The sequence below is a fragment of the Vulpes vulpes genome, chromosome 16, assembly GCF_048418805.1.
Source record: "Vulpes vulpes isolate BD-2025 chromosome 16, VulVul3, whole genome shotgun sequence".
NCBI lineage: Eukaryota > Metazoa > Chordata > Mammalia > Carnivora > Canidae > Vulpes > Vulpes vulpes.
The window spans coordinates 53,420,393-53,436,081 of NC_132795.1; the positions used below are offsets into that span (position 1 = coordinate 53,420,393).

General features: G+C 56.6%; 1 protein-coding gene across 9 annotated transcripts in view; it reads left to right on the forward strand.

Moving 5' to 3' along the window:
• Positions 1-15,689, forward strand: part of TCF20 (transcription factor 20) — a 194,143-nt gene that overhangs the window by 73,056 nt on the left and 105,398 nt on the right. For 2 of the 9 annotated variants that reach the window (XM_072741062.1, XM_072741059.1), the window contains exon 2: positions 8,919-8,969. The exons of 4 other annotated variants lie outside the window; for them this stretch is intronic. In XM_072741062.1, coding sequence (XP_072597163.1) covers positions 8,964-8,969 — 6 coding nt within the window. In that variant the 5' untranslated portion in view covers positions 8,919-8,963. Of the gene's footprint in view, positions 1-2,117; positions 2,460-3,258; positions 3,357-8,918; positions 8,970-15,689 lie in introns of those variants that run through there. 3 more of the 9 variants (XM_072741053.1, XM_026017415.2, XM_072741056.1) reach the window with 3 other exon arrangements.

Genomic DNA, 15,689 nt, shown 5'->3' on the forward strand with positions numbered 1-15,689 from the left:
AAGATTTAAAACCAGATGGCCTGATGTAGGTGCTTGCTGAACTGAGTTAAAATCCTCCAATCTACCATTTCAACCACCCTTGCCTTGGTTCCTCAGTGCGTATTTCTGTGTGCGGGCACTGTGCCAGGGGTCAGAAGACAAGACAGACCCGTGTCCTTGGCTGATCAGGGAGCACAGCTGGGGAGGCAAGCAAACGAAAGAGCCAGAACAGTTCTGCTGGGGTCTGATGAGGGCCTGGACTGCTGTTATTCCTCCCCCACCCCATTTCACAGAGGAGGAAACAGACTGAGAGGGGTCAAGCCACTTGTCCAGGGTCACAGGGTGAAGCAGTCCCACAGCTGGGATGTGCACCCCACAGTCTGCCTCAGAACCCCCATCCCCTCCCACCACATCTGCTGGCCCCCAGGACACTCTGAATAGAACTAGCAATGGGGGAAAGACGTGGAAAGCAGCATCTAACTTAGATTTGAGGGCAGGAAGTGCCTCTCAGAAATAGGGATGTCTCAGTTGAGACCCTCATGTTACCAGGGAAGGGATGGGGCTGAGCTGGGAAGGTGTTCCTGGCAGAGAGAACAGCATGGGAGAAGGCCTGGAGGCGTGAGAGAGCATGGTGTGTTTAGGGAACCGAAGGAAGGTGTTGTTTCAGGGCTTCCTGGCTGGTGTTGGCAGTTGCACTTTCATCTTTTGTGAGGAGGGTCCTTTGACTCTAAGGGCTTAGTGAGTGTCTTGTGTAGATCCTACACCATGGGGCTGGGGTGGGGGTGGGGTGGGGGGAGGACTGGTGCAAAGCACAGCGGGAGTCCTGAGAGCTGAGGTGTGAATGTTAGCTCTGGGCTTTGGGGAAAGTTGGAAAGAAATGGAAGTACTTTCTAGACAGTGGAAGCAGCCCTATGTCCTGGCCTGTAACTCTGTAATCCTGACATCCTGCCCGTGGAAAGGATGAAATGAGAAACTAGAGCCAGGTGCCTAGTGGTTCCTCTCTAAATGTCAGGCCCAGAAGCTCAGATACTATGTGTCAAATTTGGGGCAGTGGTCAGTAGCCCAGGTCCCCTTCGGGGCCAGGAATTGGGTGCTCTCAGGGTTTGGCACACTGGGGCCTGAAGGAGCCTGAGGGGCCTGAAGGATCCCTGGGCTGGGCTAGGATCTCAGGCTGAAGGGAGCCCAGCAGAGTGGGCTATGTAGCCTCTCATCTGAGGGCAGAGGCTGGAGCAACTGTGGTTTTCTCAAAGGAGGTGAGTGTAGGACCAGGGAGGCCCTGCCAGGCTGGGTTTGGTCTAAGCAGCTATAGAGGAGGAGCTCAGGCCAAGGGCATTGTAGGGCCAAGGGTCTGGCCATGTCTGGAGTCCAGGCCTGGACACCTGGGTCCCTGTTTTGGCCCATCACATCTTGGGCCATGGTTTCTCCATCTTGATGTGGGTAGGGTTTGGGTACTTCTCAGGCATTGCCACGGAATAAAAGAAGAGTCGGAGTGTCTGGTGTGCTGAGCTTGTTGGAACTTGCACTGCTGGCTGTACCCGGAGGGGCAGACATCCTACTGGTGCCCCACCACCCCCTCCGATGGGACGTGGGGTGATTGGGGTCACTCCACCCTGCCTCCCCCTTCTGAAGCCCACTTTTGTTGGGGGATGGCAACAAATGGGCTCAATTATCAGACCCAAAGCCTCATTACTGCAGCCAGAGAAGGCTTCTAAAAGCCTGGAAGCTGCCTGGCTGGCCCTTTGGGCTCTGGGCCCCTTTACTGGCCCTGACCAGCCCTCTCCCACCTCCTTATGCCTCTGCCTCTCAAATATCAGCTCATTTTCCTGCTGTGCAGCCTCAGGGAGGCCCTTCCCTCTCTGAGCCTCGCCAGGTCTTTGGGATCACTGCCCGAGGTGGTGCCGGGTGTGAGTCCCTGACCCGTGAGGGGTCACGCTGGCCTTTACCCTGTGGTTCCAAGAAGAGCAGAGAGCCACCCTGCGTGCCTGCGGTGGGCGGCCGCCCCCTTTAAGCCATTCACTCTGGGGCCAATTATAAATAGACACATAATCGCCCCTATCTATGGAGATAAAACATATTCTTCAGAGAGGAGCCGCCCCCCCTCCCCTCCCCTCCCCCCCACGCTGGCACACGCTCTCCGCAGTTGAGGGCGAAGGAGGGATCGGTGCTCCCCTCCCTCCTCCATCCATCCCCTCCTCCCTGCTGCTCTTCCATCTCCACCCTGCAGAGGTGAGATCCGGCAGGGGCCGTGATGTCAGAGGCTCAGCTGATGTCACCGCCCCAGCCCTGTGACTTCACTTGCCGGCTTGGGCAGGAGGAGCCGCGAGGAGGCTGAAAGACGAGAAACTGCCCCCCTTCCTTTGCCTTCTCCTTTTTCCCTCTCCCCTCCTCCCCAGCCTCGGCTTGGGGCTTGGGAGTCGCTTTCCTCCGGCCGGGCTGTCGGAGGGTCTGGGGCAAGTGCCAGGAAGGATGCTGCTGCAAAGGTAACGGGCGTGCGCGGTGCTCTCTCCCTCCGGTCGTGAAAGTTTGCTCTGGTGCGCGAGGCGTGCCCGCTGGGCGCTCCGCTGCGCCGCGCCGCTCGGCCCGGGGCTCCCGGGGGGCGGGCGGGGGCGGGCGGGGGCGGGCGGGGGCGGGCGGGGCCGGCCGGGCCGGGGCCGGCCGGGCAGGGGCCTCCCGGGCCGCCTCCGCTGCCTTGTCCCCATCAAAGGCCGCAGCTGCTCGAGTGGCGGCTGCAGCTTTGAAACTGCCATAAAGAGCGATGGAGGGAGGGGAGCGCGGGGGATGTTCGGAGCGGTGCCCAGGGGTGGCCGGCAGAGGGGGGCGGGAGGGGGCTGCTCTGCGAGCGCGGTGGCCCCGGCGGCGGCGGCGGTGGCGGCGGCAGGGGCGTGAAGGGCAGGGCCCCCAGGTCAGAGTCCCAGGGGCCGAGTCACCGTCCCTGCCCCTTGGCCCCTCGAGTCCAGCCAGCTTCCGCGGCCAGGACCCCGGCGGCCAGGGCGCAGGGGCGGCGGGGCGCAGGGCTGGTTTCTCCCCCCCCCCCGCCCCCCCCCATTATTTCCAGGCATTTTCTTCCACCTCCAGCAGGCCATTTGTCAGCGGCGATTCGGGACAAAGGAGGGGGCAGTGGGTGGTCTGCTGTAAGTTGGGCGATGGGCACGGAGCTCGGAGCGCGGGCCAGAGAGAAACGCCAACAATTAAGAGGCAGATCGAGGGCTTTGCTCATTCAGGCTGTCGAGGGAGCCGTCATTTTGTGTTAGCGTGTGTGTGTCTGAGGTGGGAGGAGGAAGAGAGGGAGAATGACAGGAGAAGGATTATGACATTGTGTTGTCTCTGTTTGTGGTAAATGCAAATTTGGCACCAGCAGCTTCCCGGGAAAAGCAGCAGTAAGTAACCCAGGCCAAGGCCTTGGCCCAAACCCGCCAAGGGAGCCCATGTGGGGCGGTTGGGGGTGTTTTTTTTCCCTTCCCTTTTTTCTGTCTGGCGTGTGCTTCTTCCATTTATTTTTACAGTGAAGTGCTGGAGACAGACAGGCCAGCATGGCGGGGAGGAGCTGGTCCTCCCTCCTCCCTGGCATGGTGGCCCCCTCCTCACTCTGCGGGCTGCCCGGGCTGCTCTTCTGACCCCCAGCCGCTGCCCCGTCTTGGCTACCTCCCCACTAGGTCTCCGTCCCCAGCCAGGGTCACGGTCCCGTCATTTTGGTAGCCCGGGCAGCCTGAGGTCTCAGAAGGTTAATTCTGCCCACAGCTGCTTCCCAAGGGGGACTGGAGACCAAGAGGCTGGGACGGAGGCCCGGATGGGGCTTCAGAGACACAAGGCCGGGCTGGCAAGGCGTCTGTGATCAGGATGGTGTTGGCCAGGTGTCTCAGGACCGTGACTCCTCTGACAGGCCCATGAAGGCAGGGAGCCTGAGCCTGAGCCTGACCTGGCCCGGAAAGTGACCGTAGCCCAAGGCTCAGGGCTGCAACAGAGCGCGGGCAGGTGCAGTGGCATGCACACAGGTGGTCAGTCTTTGGAGCAGATCTCCAGCGAATGCAGAGGGTGGGGTCTTCCCAGGGCCAGCAGGGATGGAGAGTTCAGAGTGGAGAAGTGGAGGCAGGAGCCCTTCTCAGGTGGAGGCTCAGGGGAAAGCTGTGGCTGACGGAGTCCAGCCTGTCCCACACTGGGCCTCAGGCTGTGGCCCTTGTACCAGGCCTCCTTCCCTCGGAGCGGGTTCCTCCCTGCCTCCTCTGTTGCGCAGTCAGGTCCTTCTGGACTCAGTTGACCTCCTCCAGGAAGCCTCCCCCGGCCCTCCACTTGGATGGGTTGGGAACCTGTGCCGTGCCCACTCCTTCTCCCGACTCACAGCGCTGATCACATCGCATGGTTACGGTGAGGCCTGTACCCTGGGTACAGGGACTTGTATGCCATCCTCCTGGTGTTCCCAGCACCTGCCCAGAGGTTTTCACCTGGAGGTCAGGGGAGCCGATTCAGACCCACAGATCCCCCAGGAAAGCAGGCCACCAGGACCAGTCACCCCTGCCTCACATCCTAGGCAGGGGTGACAGGCTCACTTCCTTTGGGCAAAGCCACCCAAAGAGAATTTTTCCTGGCAGAGCCTGACATGTGAGGGCAAATCGCAGCTAATGCCTGTGAGGGGGAGGTCTGCCCCGGGCTGCGGAGCATCCGGTCACTTTCCGGGCCAGGTCAGGCTCAGGTTCCCTGCTAAATAATGTCCCTTCTGAACATTATGGTGTTGGGCTCGTTTATCTGCCCTGGCATTTCCTTCAGGTCTTAGGCCCACAAGCCAACCTCCGTAGGGGAGCCAGAAAGCTCTGCAGAGACTGTGAGGAGCAGCTGCCCGCCTGGCCTTCACATGGGGCTTCCTTTGCCAGATGGAAAAAGGAAGAGTGGATAGATTCTCCCCAGGGCTGAGATGCTGGATCTGTTCCAGGCCTGGGCTTGAGACCCCTGCCTCGGCCAGAGGTGTGGAAAGCACCAGGCAGGTAGCCACAGAGCAGGCCAGCTGGCCGGTGAGCTCACTTCACCCAGCCCAGGTTCACAGAGCCTGCCCGCTTGGAGCTGGCACCCTCCTGGCACGCAGAGATGGGAGAAGAGGAGGAGGCCCTCTCGCTCTGGAGGCCCCCAGTCTGGTGAATCCCAGGAGCTCTGGAGTGAGACAGCTTCGAGTGGCAGTCTTCCCTGGTCACTTTCTGTCTGTGTGACCTTGGGCAAGTCACTCAGTCTCCCAGAGCTGCAGGTTTAAGAGATAGTGCCCTGGGGGCAGTAACCTCTGCCTTCACACTTGTTATGGGGATTAAGAGGCTGCAGGTGTAGCACACGGCAGGTGTTCAATTAGTGGCAGCTGTAGTTAGGAGGGAGCTGGCTGTCCCAGCAACCCAGAGGCACAGTGGAAGATGGTCTCCCTGGGGGATACTCTTATGAGTTCTTACAGGACAATTGAGAGGGGCTTCAAGGAGGAGGTGGCATTTGAAGGCCTTGAAGAGTGAGTAGGAATTTGCCCCAGCTAGGGCGGGGGGGGGGGGGGTACCACCAGGGGACGAGGAAGGGCAGAGCTTCCAGGTGTCAAAGAGTGGTCACCTCATGTGGCCGAAGCTCTGGGAGGGTTAGGGGAAGAGAGGGCCCTTGGCAGTGGGAGCCAGTTCTGGAAGAAGGGAGAAACCTGGCTTGATGACAGAGTGAGTGGGTTTTTACACAAATGTCTCGATCACCGCAAACTTGACTTCCTGGAGGCATTCGTGTCTTGGAAAGTCGGATGGTTCTCTAGGATCCTGAAAAGCAGGCTTGTTTGTTTTAGCTCCTCCCAATCAGGCGTCTCAGGCTGGTCTTAGAGTAGGGGTGGGATTCTCAAACAGCCCCATATTTGAATGTAAGGACCAGCCTGGGTCTTCTCTTAATTTAGAGTTTCAGGGCTCTTGGGGTCCAGGACTGGCCCAGGCCCCACTCCAAGTCAGAGCCAACATTGCGAGGAGAGTAGAGCGGACACCTGGTCAGTCTCTGGCTTGGGTGAGAGGTTCTGGAACAGATTGTCCAGCCTGGGACCCTGAGGTGACTGGAAGCTCCTGCAAGAGGCCAGGGTGGCTCCTTCCTCCAATCTCCCCCAGGTGAGATGGCGATACAGTGGGAGCCAGGCTGCCTGGGATCAACCGTGGCTCTGCCATGTACTAGTTGTGTGGCTTCAGGCAAGTCGCCTGCCCTCTCTGAGCCTCAGTTTCTTGGGGGTAATCATAGTTCCTAAATCACAGAGCTATGGTGAGGATTGTGTGGGATAATTCTCACAAAGCAGTCAGCCCAGAGCCTGGCTCCCAGGGGCACTCAGTAACTGTTAGCCTAAAGATGTCAGGAGAATGAAGGCTTTAGCACCTCATATCGGTGGGCCACTCGATCCCTCTGGGCCTCAGTTTCCCTAGCTGTAAAATGGTGATGATCGTGCCTGGTGATATTAGCTAACATTTACGAGTGCTTACTGTGAGTTAGGGGGGCTCTGTGCTAATTAAGTAACCATGTAGTAGCGTATTGAATACAGTCTCCCCAGCTCTGCCTAACATGCGAGGGGAGTTTGGGGAGGGGCAGTAGGGCATCCCGGAAGCCAAAAGCCTACAGGGGAGGGCCTGACATTTGGTGTTTTCTGGGTGAGGCTAAACTGGCACCCTTGGGAGTGTGGTCACGACCAGAGAAGATCAGGATGCCTGGGTGGCTCAGTGGTTGAGCATCTACCTTCAGCTCAGGGGGTGATCCTGGGGTCCTCAGATTGAGTCCCGCATCGGGCTCCCCGCAGGGAGCCTGCCTCTCCCTCTCCCTGTGTCTCTGTCTCTCTCTTTGTGTCTCTCATGAATAAATAAAGAAAATCTTTTAAAAAGAAAAAGACCAGAGAGGATCAGATGGCTGGGGTGGAGGCATGAAGACCAGCAAATGCCCGACCGCACCATGGCATATGAGCCACCTGGGGCTGGACCCCCTCACATGTGGCAGAGCCACCAACACACTGTGGGGCCTTGAGCAGGTCATGGCCCCACCCTGGGCCTCAGTTTCCCCATCTACATGAGGGGGGTTGGGCTCACTCACCTCTCAGGTCGCCACCCGCTATAAGAGGCTTTGATTCTGTTACCCTTTGACTTTCTTGTGTGGCTTCCATGTGGATTTTACTTCAGTAGCATCATCTGCCCATTGATTTTTCTAGAAAGTGTGCTAACTTCCCTTCTATCCTGCAGTCAGCCAGAGAGCCTCACCTTCCAACCACTCCTCCCCAACCAAACACCTCACCTGGAATAGGGGGCTGAGAGCATCCAGCAGGGCAGCGGCCCTAACCCCATGCGATGTGGGCCATGTTAGGGGAGTGCCCTGGATGTGTGAGCCTACAGGGCTAGGGAACCACATCTGGCCCACACCTGGCTGTGTGCGGCTGAGTTCCCAGGGCAGACCCAAGGAGTTCAATTACAGCACAAGCTTTGGAGTTGACAGACTGCTCACCCCTTGTTCCACTCTATGTTTTGCTGGGTGCTGGGTGCTTGAGGGCACCTCACTTCCCCGAGCCTGCTTGATCACCAGACGAGCGATTCCACCTCATGGGGCACCTGAGGCCAGAGGGGTAGAGATAGCCTTTAGGTGTGAGTTCACTGAGGAAGCACCTGCGTGGCCAGCCTTCCGTGGCAGGTGACGTGTTCTGTCCCCGTTCTGCAGATAAAAAAGTGAGGCTCTACTAGCTTAGGGAGCTTGCCCAAGGTTGCATCGTCTTCTGCTTCCCCTTTCTTTTTCACATCACGCCTACTACAGAAAAGGAGCTGGGGTGGATTATAATGCTGGGAGCCCATAGGAGGCAGGACAGGTAAAGGGAGCCTAGAGACCACTAGGGGAGGGAGGCTGGGGAGATGTGAAACTTGTGACAAGGTGGTTACCTGCCAGCTTGTCACTGCTTGCCCACACAGGATGGGAAGAATGGTCATTACAGGTGCGGGGGAGGGGGCACCCCACCAGGTCCCAGCCCTTGAAGAATTCATGGTAGCTGTTCCCTCTGCCTGGGACCTTTCTGCTCACCTTTGCTCACTTAGGGCATGGGGTTACCTAAGGGCTCTGTGTGGGTTCTAATCCTGGCGCTGTCACTCACTGGCTGTGTGATTGCAGGCTGATTGTTTATGATGTTGAGTCTCAGTTTCTATACCTGTAAAAGGGGGTAATTGTCAGAGTCCCCTCGTAGGCCTGTGTGAGGAGGATCTGACTTAATGCAGGTAACCCACTCGGCACGGTACCCATATGAGAGCTGTAGGAATGTTCTCTATAGTTATCCGCTCAGATTAGTTCAGCTTCCCCTCAGCCAGTTTACTGAGCACCTGCTGTGTGCCAGCACCAAGCCCAGGGAGCCAAGGATTCATCACTCAGGCCCCTCCTGTGCTCTGGGCTAAGCTGCCAGCCTCAGGGCCTGGGGCTGAGCCTGTGGATCTGACGTGTACCGGGAGCAGCCTGCAAGAATTGGTGTGTTGGCTCCCACTGCTGGCGTGACAGACATCCTGATGAAATATGTCATTTTGAAAGGTTTTTAAAAGAAATTTCTGGAGAGCTTTCTTAACCCCATGGGGCCAGAAGTAGCCTGATCCTTGTCAGCTTCTAGTCTTGGCTTTGGCACGATTTGCCAGGGACCCCTCCTTTCCTGGGCCTCCGTTTCCTCATCTGTAAAAGGGGGCAATCCCCATCCCCACCTGAGAGCGTGGACCCTCTGTGAGAGTGCAAGCGTGAAATGTAGTTTGTAGGCTCAAAAGCACCTTAACGGCTGTAGACCTTTCTCGGTTCTGTTTTCTGGTCATTCACGAGAGGGTCACGGGCAGGTGCCTGTGCTGTGTCATGCTGGACGGACGCTGGCTGACCTCGGTGGGATGCTGGCTCTGCTCTGCTCTGCTCTCAAGGGCTCCCTGAGTAGCGGCCTCACTAAAACCCTTGAATTTTGTGATTTCCAGAGAACGTGGAAGGCCCCTCAGGCAGCCTGGCCCCTTCCAGGGGAAATGCTGGTAAGTGTCTTGTCCTATCTGTTAGTTCGTTCTACAAATGTTTTTGGAGCAGTTGTACGTGCTGGGGATAACGTGGGAGAGCCGGAGGTCAGCCCCACCTTCCGTAGCTCAGTCCAGGAGGGGAAGGATTTGAAAACTGCAGACCCCACTGCCCAGGTGTCCTGAGGTTCAGGGGTGGCTGGGTGCAAACTCTGGCTTTTAGGGGAAGATGCTCAGCCACAGGGCAGCTGGCAGGATCATTAACAAATGAATATTGACTGTTCGCTATGTTCAGAATCCTTCTGTGGCTCCCCCTTTTGCCTCGGGATAAAGTCCCCGTGCCTTCTGTGGCCTGTACTTACTCTAGCTGCATCTCCAGCTTTCTTGTTTCACTTCAGTTGCATTGTCCTCTTTTCCTTTCCTGAAAAACGACTTGCTCCCTCCTGCCTTCAAGACTTTTGCCCGTGCTGTGCCCGCTGCCTGAGCTTTCTTCCAACCTCATCACATGGCTCCTTCCTGTCTTTCAGGTCTCAACTCCAATGTCCTGGATCCCCAATCCCCAGGGTCCCATTATACACCCTCTGTGCACCTGCCATGCTATCCTCCTAATGTGTACCGCAGCTTTACCAAATGACTGTTTCTGTGTTGACTCGTTCTCGCTAATGGCCCCATGACAACAAGGGCCCTTGGACTCGGTGCCTGGCATATGGTAAGGGCTCAATGAATGTTTGTAGGGTGAATTTATGATGAGTACTAAGGTAAGGCTTCGTGGAGGTGGTAGCACTTGAGTGAATGTTGAAAGGGGTCATCATTTCAGTCTCTAGCAAAGAGGGAGGGGTTTCCTGCTTCAGGGAGCAGACAAGCACATGGCAGGAACGCAGCTCGCTTGGTTTGGCAGAGAGGCAGAACGGGACGTGTGAGAGAAGGTTGGAGAAGTGAGCTGGGGCCAGATGAGGGCTTTGCGTTCCAGGTGAATGAGAATTGACTTGAATTCTGAAGCCACTCGGGACCCTTTGAAAACTTTTGAGCCACAGGCAGGAGGGTGGAGGCTGGCAGTGGGGTCACTGTAACGCGTCTGCTGCAGGGATGGGGTGGGCCGGGAACAGAGGCTACAGTCAAAAGGACTGGGTGGCAGCTGGAGAATCCATCGACTCTGCTGCTCTTTTTCTCCTCGGATTCACACATGTGCCTTGTCAGTTATCCTCGCGAGCCAGCAGGGAGATTCAGGGCAGAGACGAAGAACCTCACACGCCACGATCGCTTCCAGAAGACAGTCACCTTGGGTGGCAGGGCAGCCATTCTCAAGTCACCAGAGGGAGAGAGGGAGTTAGGGCATGAGGGGGGTGGTGCAACAATGTCTGCAGTTCTCAGCATCTGGCTATGCATCGCGTGTCCTGGTGCCTTCCTGGTGGCCGAGGGATTGTGACATTGAGGGACCAGCCCGCATCAAGGGATGAGCGGAAGCCTTTCTGTCCAAGCCCAGCAAACAAGACATACCTCCTTGCTCCCGTTGGGGCACAACTCACACGGTCAGATCAAGTCCCAGATCTGCTGCTTAGCAGCTGGGTGCCTTTGGGCATCTTGTTAGCAACTCTGGGCTGTGGTTTCTTCAGCAGCGAATTGGGGGCCATTGGGGTGTGCTGAAGGTTAAATGTGAGGACACACATAGAGCCCCAAGCACAGCGAAGATGGGAGGCGGTAGAGGCGGTATCACGGCTGCATTTTTCTCCACCGTTTAAATTCTTTGCGGTGAGCTTGGGTTTCGGGCTTAAAATGAAGAGCATGTCAACAAAACAGGATGGAACAAAGTCCTTCCCTTAGCACGCCTCGGCATGCGGCACTGCCTTCCTGGGGAGCCCAGCGGTGATGGAGCTAAAAGTCTCGAGCTTTCAAGCAGAAATAATCCTGATGGAACAGAACCTCCCTATTGTTAACCATGTGAGAGAGCGATGCAGGGGCTCTGTGCCCAAGCTGCCCATGTCGATTCCAACCCTGCCCCTTCCTGGCTGCTTTGTGCCTCAGTTTCCTCATCTGCAAAACAAGGTAATAGTATCCATATCATAGGGCTGTTGTAAGGAGTAAGTGAGTTAATGCAGGCGGAGTGCTTAGAACGTGCTTGTGTCACTGCTATTGCTGGATCATTTCATCTTGAACTCTTTGTAGTTACTGGAAGTGACTCAGTGGGGGCTCTGGAGCCAGAAAGCTGAGTTCAAATTCCAGGTCTGCTGCTTGCTAGCTGTGTGACCTCAGGCAAATCTCTTAGCATCTCTCTGTGTCCATGTCCTGCTCTGCACAATGAAGAGGACCTCAGAAGGTTGTTTGGAGGAGTGAATGGGGTTGCCCAGGTAAGGGACCCGACTCCCTGGAGGCAGGCAGACCACTCAGGCACACCCGCCACCCAGATGAAGAAGACATCGAGACTCAGAGCCATTGGATGATTTGCTGAAGGACATACATCGGTGAGACGAGGCTGGGCCCTTAGTTTAGTGACTTGTGCTAGGCCATCATGCCAGGGGCTGCCCAGGGAGAGTCGAGCCACTAGCGATAGGAGTGCCAAGTGGGAGGAGGGGTCGTCTCCCCTGTTGGCTAGGCTGCAGAGGGCCTCTGGATGCTCAGCTCTGTCTCCTCTAGTGTTTTCTCTCTGCTCACCTGTGGGAAGAGTGAGCTGCCACACAACAGCTATCATGTGGGGAGGCCACAGTCTTCTGGGTGCGGGGTCTCAGAGCTCATCGCCTGCAACCTGCCTAGTCTCCAGGACTGGCACACATCACTTGAGGGGAAAGGCTGGTGCTCATCCTGCAGACCCTCTCACATCTCTTTCCCCATCTGCCTGCAGACTTTGAGACCCACCTACTGTCTGCATCCATCTATCCTTCTGGTGTTCACTGAATGATGGGAAGCTTGGTGATTAAAAGCACAACCTCTAAAGACCTGGGTTCAAATCCCAGCTTGGCCTCTTCCAAGCTGTATGACTTGGGACAAGGGAAACTCCTTGTGCCTCTTGGTAACAGTGGGGGTGATAACAGTGCCAACCAGCCACATCACATAGTTGCAAACCCACCGTGCCTGTTCCCCATAAACTTGGATCCCTCTGGGCTGGATCGTGATTACTGATGTTATCGTTTTATGGATCTGGTGCCCGGCCCTGCATAGGATGTCTCTGCCCTGCAGATACTCACAGCCCCGTGGGAGAGATGGATGCAGTCCCAAATGGCCCCATGTGACCAGTGGGAGCTGAAGAGGGAAGCACAGCTTTGATCCTGGATGGATGTGGTGAAGGGCAGGGTTGAGGGTGGTACCTAAGCAGAGGTAACTGTGGAACTCTGTGAAGCAAATTCATGTCAAGGCCCTGTAGGATCCCACCCCTGCCTACCCCAGCAACCTCGTTTCTCCTTCCCCTATCCGTACACTGGGCACAGCCTTCCTGAAAGCAGCAGGTGGCCGCATGCACACTCATGGGTGTGTTGGAATGCTCTGGCTCTCTGTTTGGACCCTTCCCTATTCCCTTAGTCTTAGAGCCCGCCCTGACCTTGCCCCTGAAGGACTTATACTGAGCCCCTGTGCCCCCTTCTTCAGGGCTTCTGGCCTAGCACATCAGCTAAGTGCTCTGTGTGGAAGGAAGGAATGTCCACGCAGGATCTGGCCACCCCTGCTGGTGGTCCAGGCTGGCCCGGGACAGGCCCTGCAGGATGCTGGGGGCTTCCTCACTCCGTTAACCAGAGGCTTTTATGAGCTGTCTCCTGGAGAACTGTGAGCAGGCATTTCAGGCCTCCTTCTTGTTGTGTTAGAGTGAGCAGAAGGCACCTCCATAGAGGAAGGAGGGCTGGGACCCAGTGAAGGATAAAGGTGAGGGCTGTACATGTGCTCCTGGAGCCAGAGAGGGAGAGAAGGGCCACCCGCCTGCTGCTGAAGGCACTGACACTCCGGCTCACTTTGCACAAGTCACTGATCTGCCGAGCAGGCCAGTCTCCTCAATCAATCCGTGCTGACAGATGGTAGCAGAATCAGTGACCTAGAGGCAGAAGGCTCCATTTGTAATCCCGGAGTGGCCCAGGCGCCTGGAGGAGGGCAGAGGAGTTTGTAATAAAGGGAGTGACACAGGGTTTCCAAAGCCATCTCTGCGCCGGAGGAGGAGGGAAAGGATTAATTTTGCTTCTGGAATTGAAACCACTGATTCAGTTCAATAAGTATTTTTTTTAGTAGACTAGGTTAGGAGAGGAAAAAAAAAAAAACTCAGATCTACTGTCTTTTCCTTAAAGTGGTAGGAAAAACAAGATCCTCATAGATGAAGGCAAGAAAACAATAGAGGAACTCTAATGTAATCAAAGAGGAGTTCCCCCGTTGAGCTCCAGCCACTGTAGGATCTTGGGCAGTAACTTGCCCTCTGAGCCTCAGTCTGCTCATGTGTCCTATTGTGGCCGTATCGTGGAATGGTAGCTGTTGTTACCATGTGCCTGGTGGTGTACTGAATTCTTCATGCAGATCTCTTTAGGCTTCCATGATATCTTACTACCCCTTTTACGACTATGGAAAGCAGAGCTCAGAAAGGTAAAGTGATTTGTCCAAGGCTACACAGCCTGGAAGTAACCCATATCTGCCTTTCGGCCATAATGCCCACAGGTTCTTTTTCCAAATGGTACCAGAAGGAAAAGTAACAGGCCACCAGGGGTGAAGAGATCCAGGCTGGCCTTGCCCTGGGATTGGGGAAGCTTCCAGGTAGAGGTTGCCTGGGCAATGTTCTGGCAGGGTCCAAGGGGGTTGGGAGGGAGGAGCCCAGGATGGGAGAATCAGTCCCAGGATGGGAGGCAGGAGCAAACAAGAGCCTGGACTTAAGTCTCTATCTGCATTCTTTCCTTTTGAGTGAGGCTGTCTACATAGTTTGTGGCCATCCATTTCATGTTGCAGTTCCTCTGTCTGAGACCTGAGTGAGCTGAGGAGGATGGAAAAGGAAGGAAGGATGGTGCAGGAGGCTAAGGAAAAGGGCTTCCCTTCATGAGTTTTCTCAAGAAACTAAGGGTGCATCTAACACCCAGTGCTCAGAAAGCTCCCCTGCATCCTTCCAGGTTTGTCCAGAAAACATGCATCTGTGCTGAGAGTCCCCCCATCCTTTCCCTCTGTAGCCCTGACCTAAGCAGAAGCCAAGGCTGGTCTTTTAAAAGTCTGAGTGCCAAAGAATTTGAAAATGAAACTCACAGAACAATGGAACAGTCAGAGGGCAGGGCCTAGCAGCCTCTTCAGCTAGGCCCCGGAAGAGCCCAGCACCCTGCTTGGCATGCAGGAGGTGTTGGGGAATCAAGTCTCCAAGAATAGCCCTGACCCACATTGGAGCCAGCCCCCACTTTGTGAAATTGGATAGAAGCCAGCAGAAATCACTGCCTTCCCCAACCACATCCTCTTGAGGTGCCAGAACCAACTGAGGCCCTGCCTCAGATCGCTTTACTGGGGGCAGGTGTTGCCACAGCCCGGACCCTCCCTGGGTGGCCCGAAGTGAGGCAAAGCTAGGTGAGGCTAGAGGTGAAAGAGCAGAGCCAGGCTCAGGGGAGCTTTGTAACCTCAAATATACTGAAATCTGGGTCCAGGCCACACCTGGTTCCTATCAACCTCCACCTGCTGCCCAAAGCACTCTTCCAATTCCACTCTACTTTCAAGTTGGGTTGCTTCAGGAAAGGAAGCCACACACTCCCCTAACATCTAGGGCAGATGGGGGCCTAACTGGAATCCACAAATTTTAGCCGACATTAGGAGCATCTAGTTCAAATTCTCCTCCTTTCCGTTATACCAATGGGAAACTGAGGCCCAGAGCCTGGACAGAAATTTGGCCGGATCTCTGGGTGAGTCAGAAGGAGGATCACAAACACTCTCAATGCATCCTACCCTCACTGGCCTTCTCCTTTTTGATAGCAGTGGGTCACAGGGAACAAACAACTCAGCGGTTGTTCTACAACTGAGGTTTTCTTTAAAAAAAGAGAAAAAAAAGAAAAGAAAAAAAGCCAAGCCATTCCTTTGCTCCATAAAACATACATGAGGTTTGCAGAAGGCGGCTGGGAACGGCCTGAGGCCTTGGCACCGCAAATCCTCCACCTTATCTCCAAATTAATTCTGGACCCTGGGTCCAGGCAGCCAGGCGTTGCAGCGTTTTAATGCCGCCGCGGGCGAAGGCAACTGGCTTTCCGTGAGTCTCTCTCCTACATGCGAGGTTGGTGGGCCTCCCAGCTCCCCGCTTTTATTGCGGAGGAAACTGAGGAAGTTGTCTGCTATCTAGAGAGCCTAAGTCATTCATCCAAGGACACGCGGCGCTAAGGGGCGGAGGAGGGAAGGGAACCAGGCCCGCGGGGCCGGAGGGCGCCTGGCGGTCAGGAGCCGCCCCCGTGCCCGGCCGCGCCGAGCAGGTTCCCGGAGGAGGCCCGGCCCCCGCCCGCGGGCTCCCAGGAAGCCAGAGCGCGACTCTGGCGTCGGAGGCTCCAGGGAACTCCAGAGATCCCAGGGAGGGATTCCGGGCCACCAAGTCCCCAGAAAGTTGGCTCGCGGCCACTCCCAGGACGGCCCGGAGCCGCCGGCCAAGATGGCCCTGGGCGAGCCGCCGGCCGCACGCGCGGCGCCGGGCAGCTGCCGGGGCCCCCCCGCGCGACCCGGCCCCGGCGCGGGGGTCTCCGCGGCCCCGGCCCGGCGCGCGCAGGCCTCGGCGCCGCCGCACGCGGGTGGGCACGCGCGCGCCCGCCGGCCCCGCCCCCGCCGCCCCGC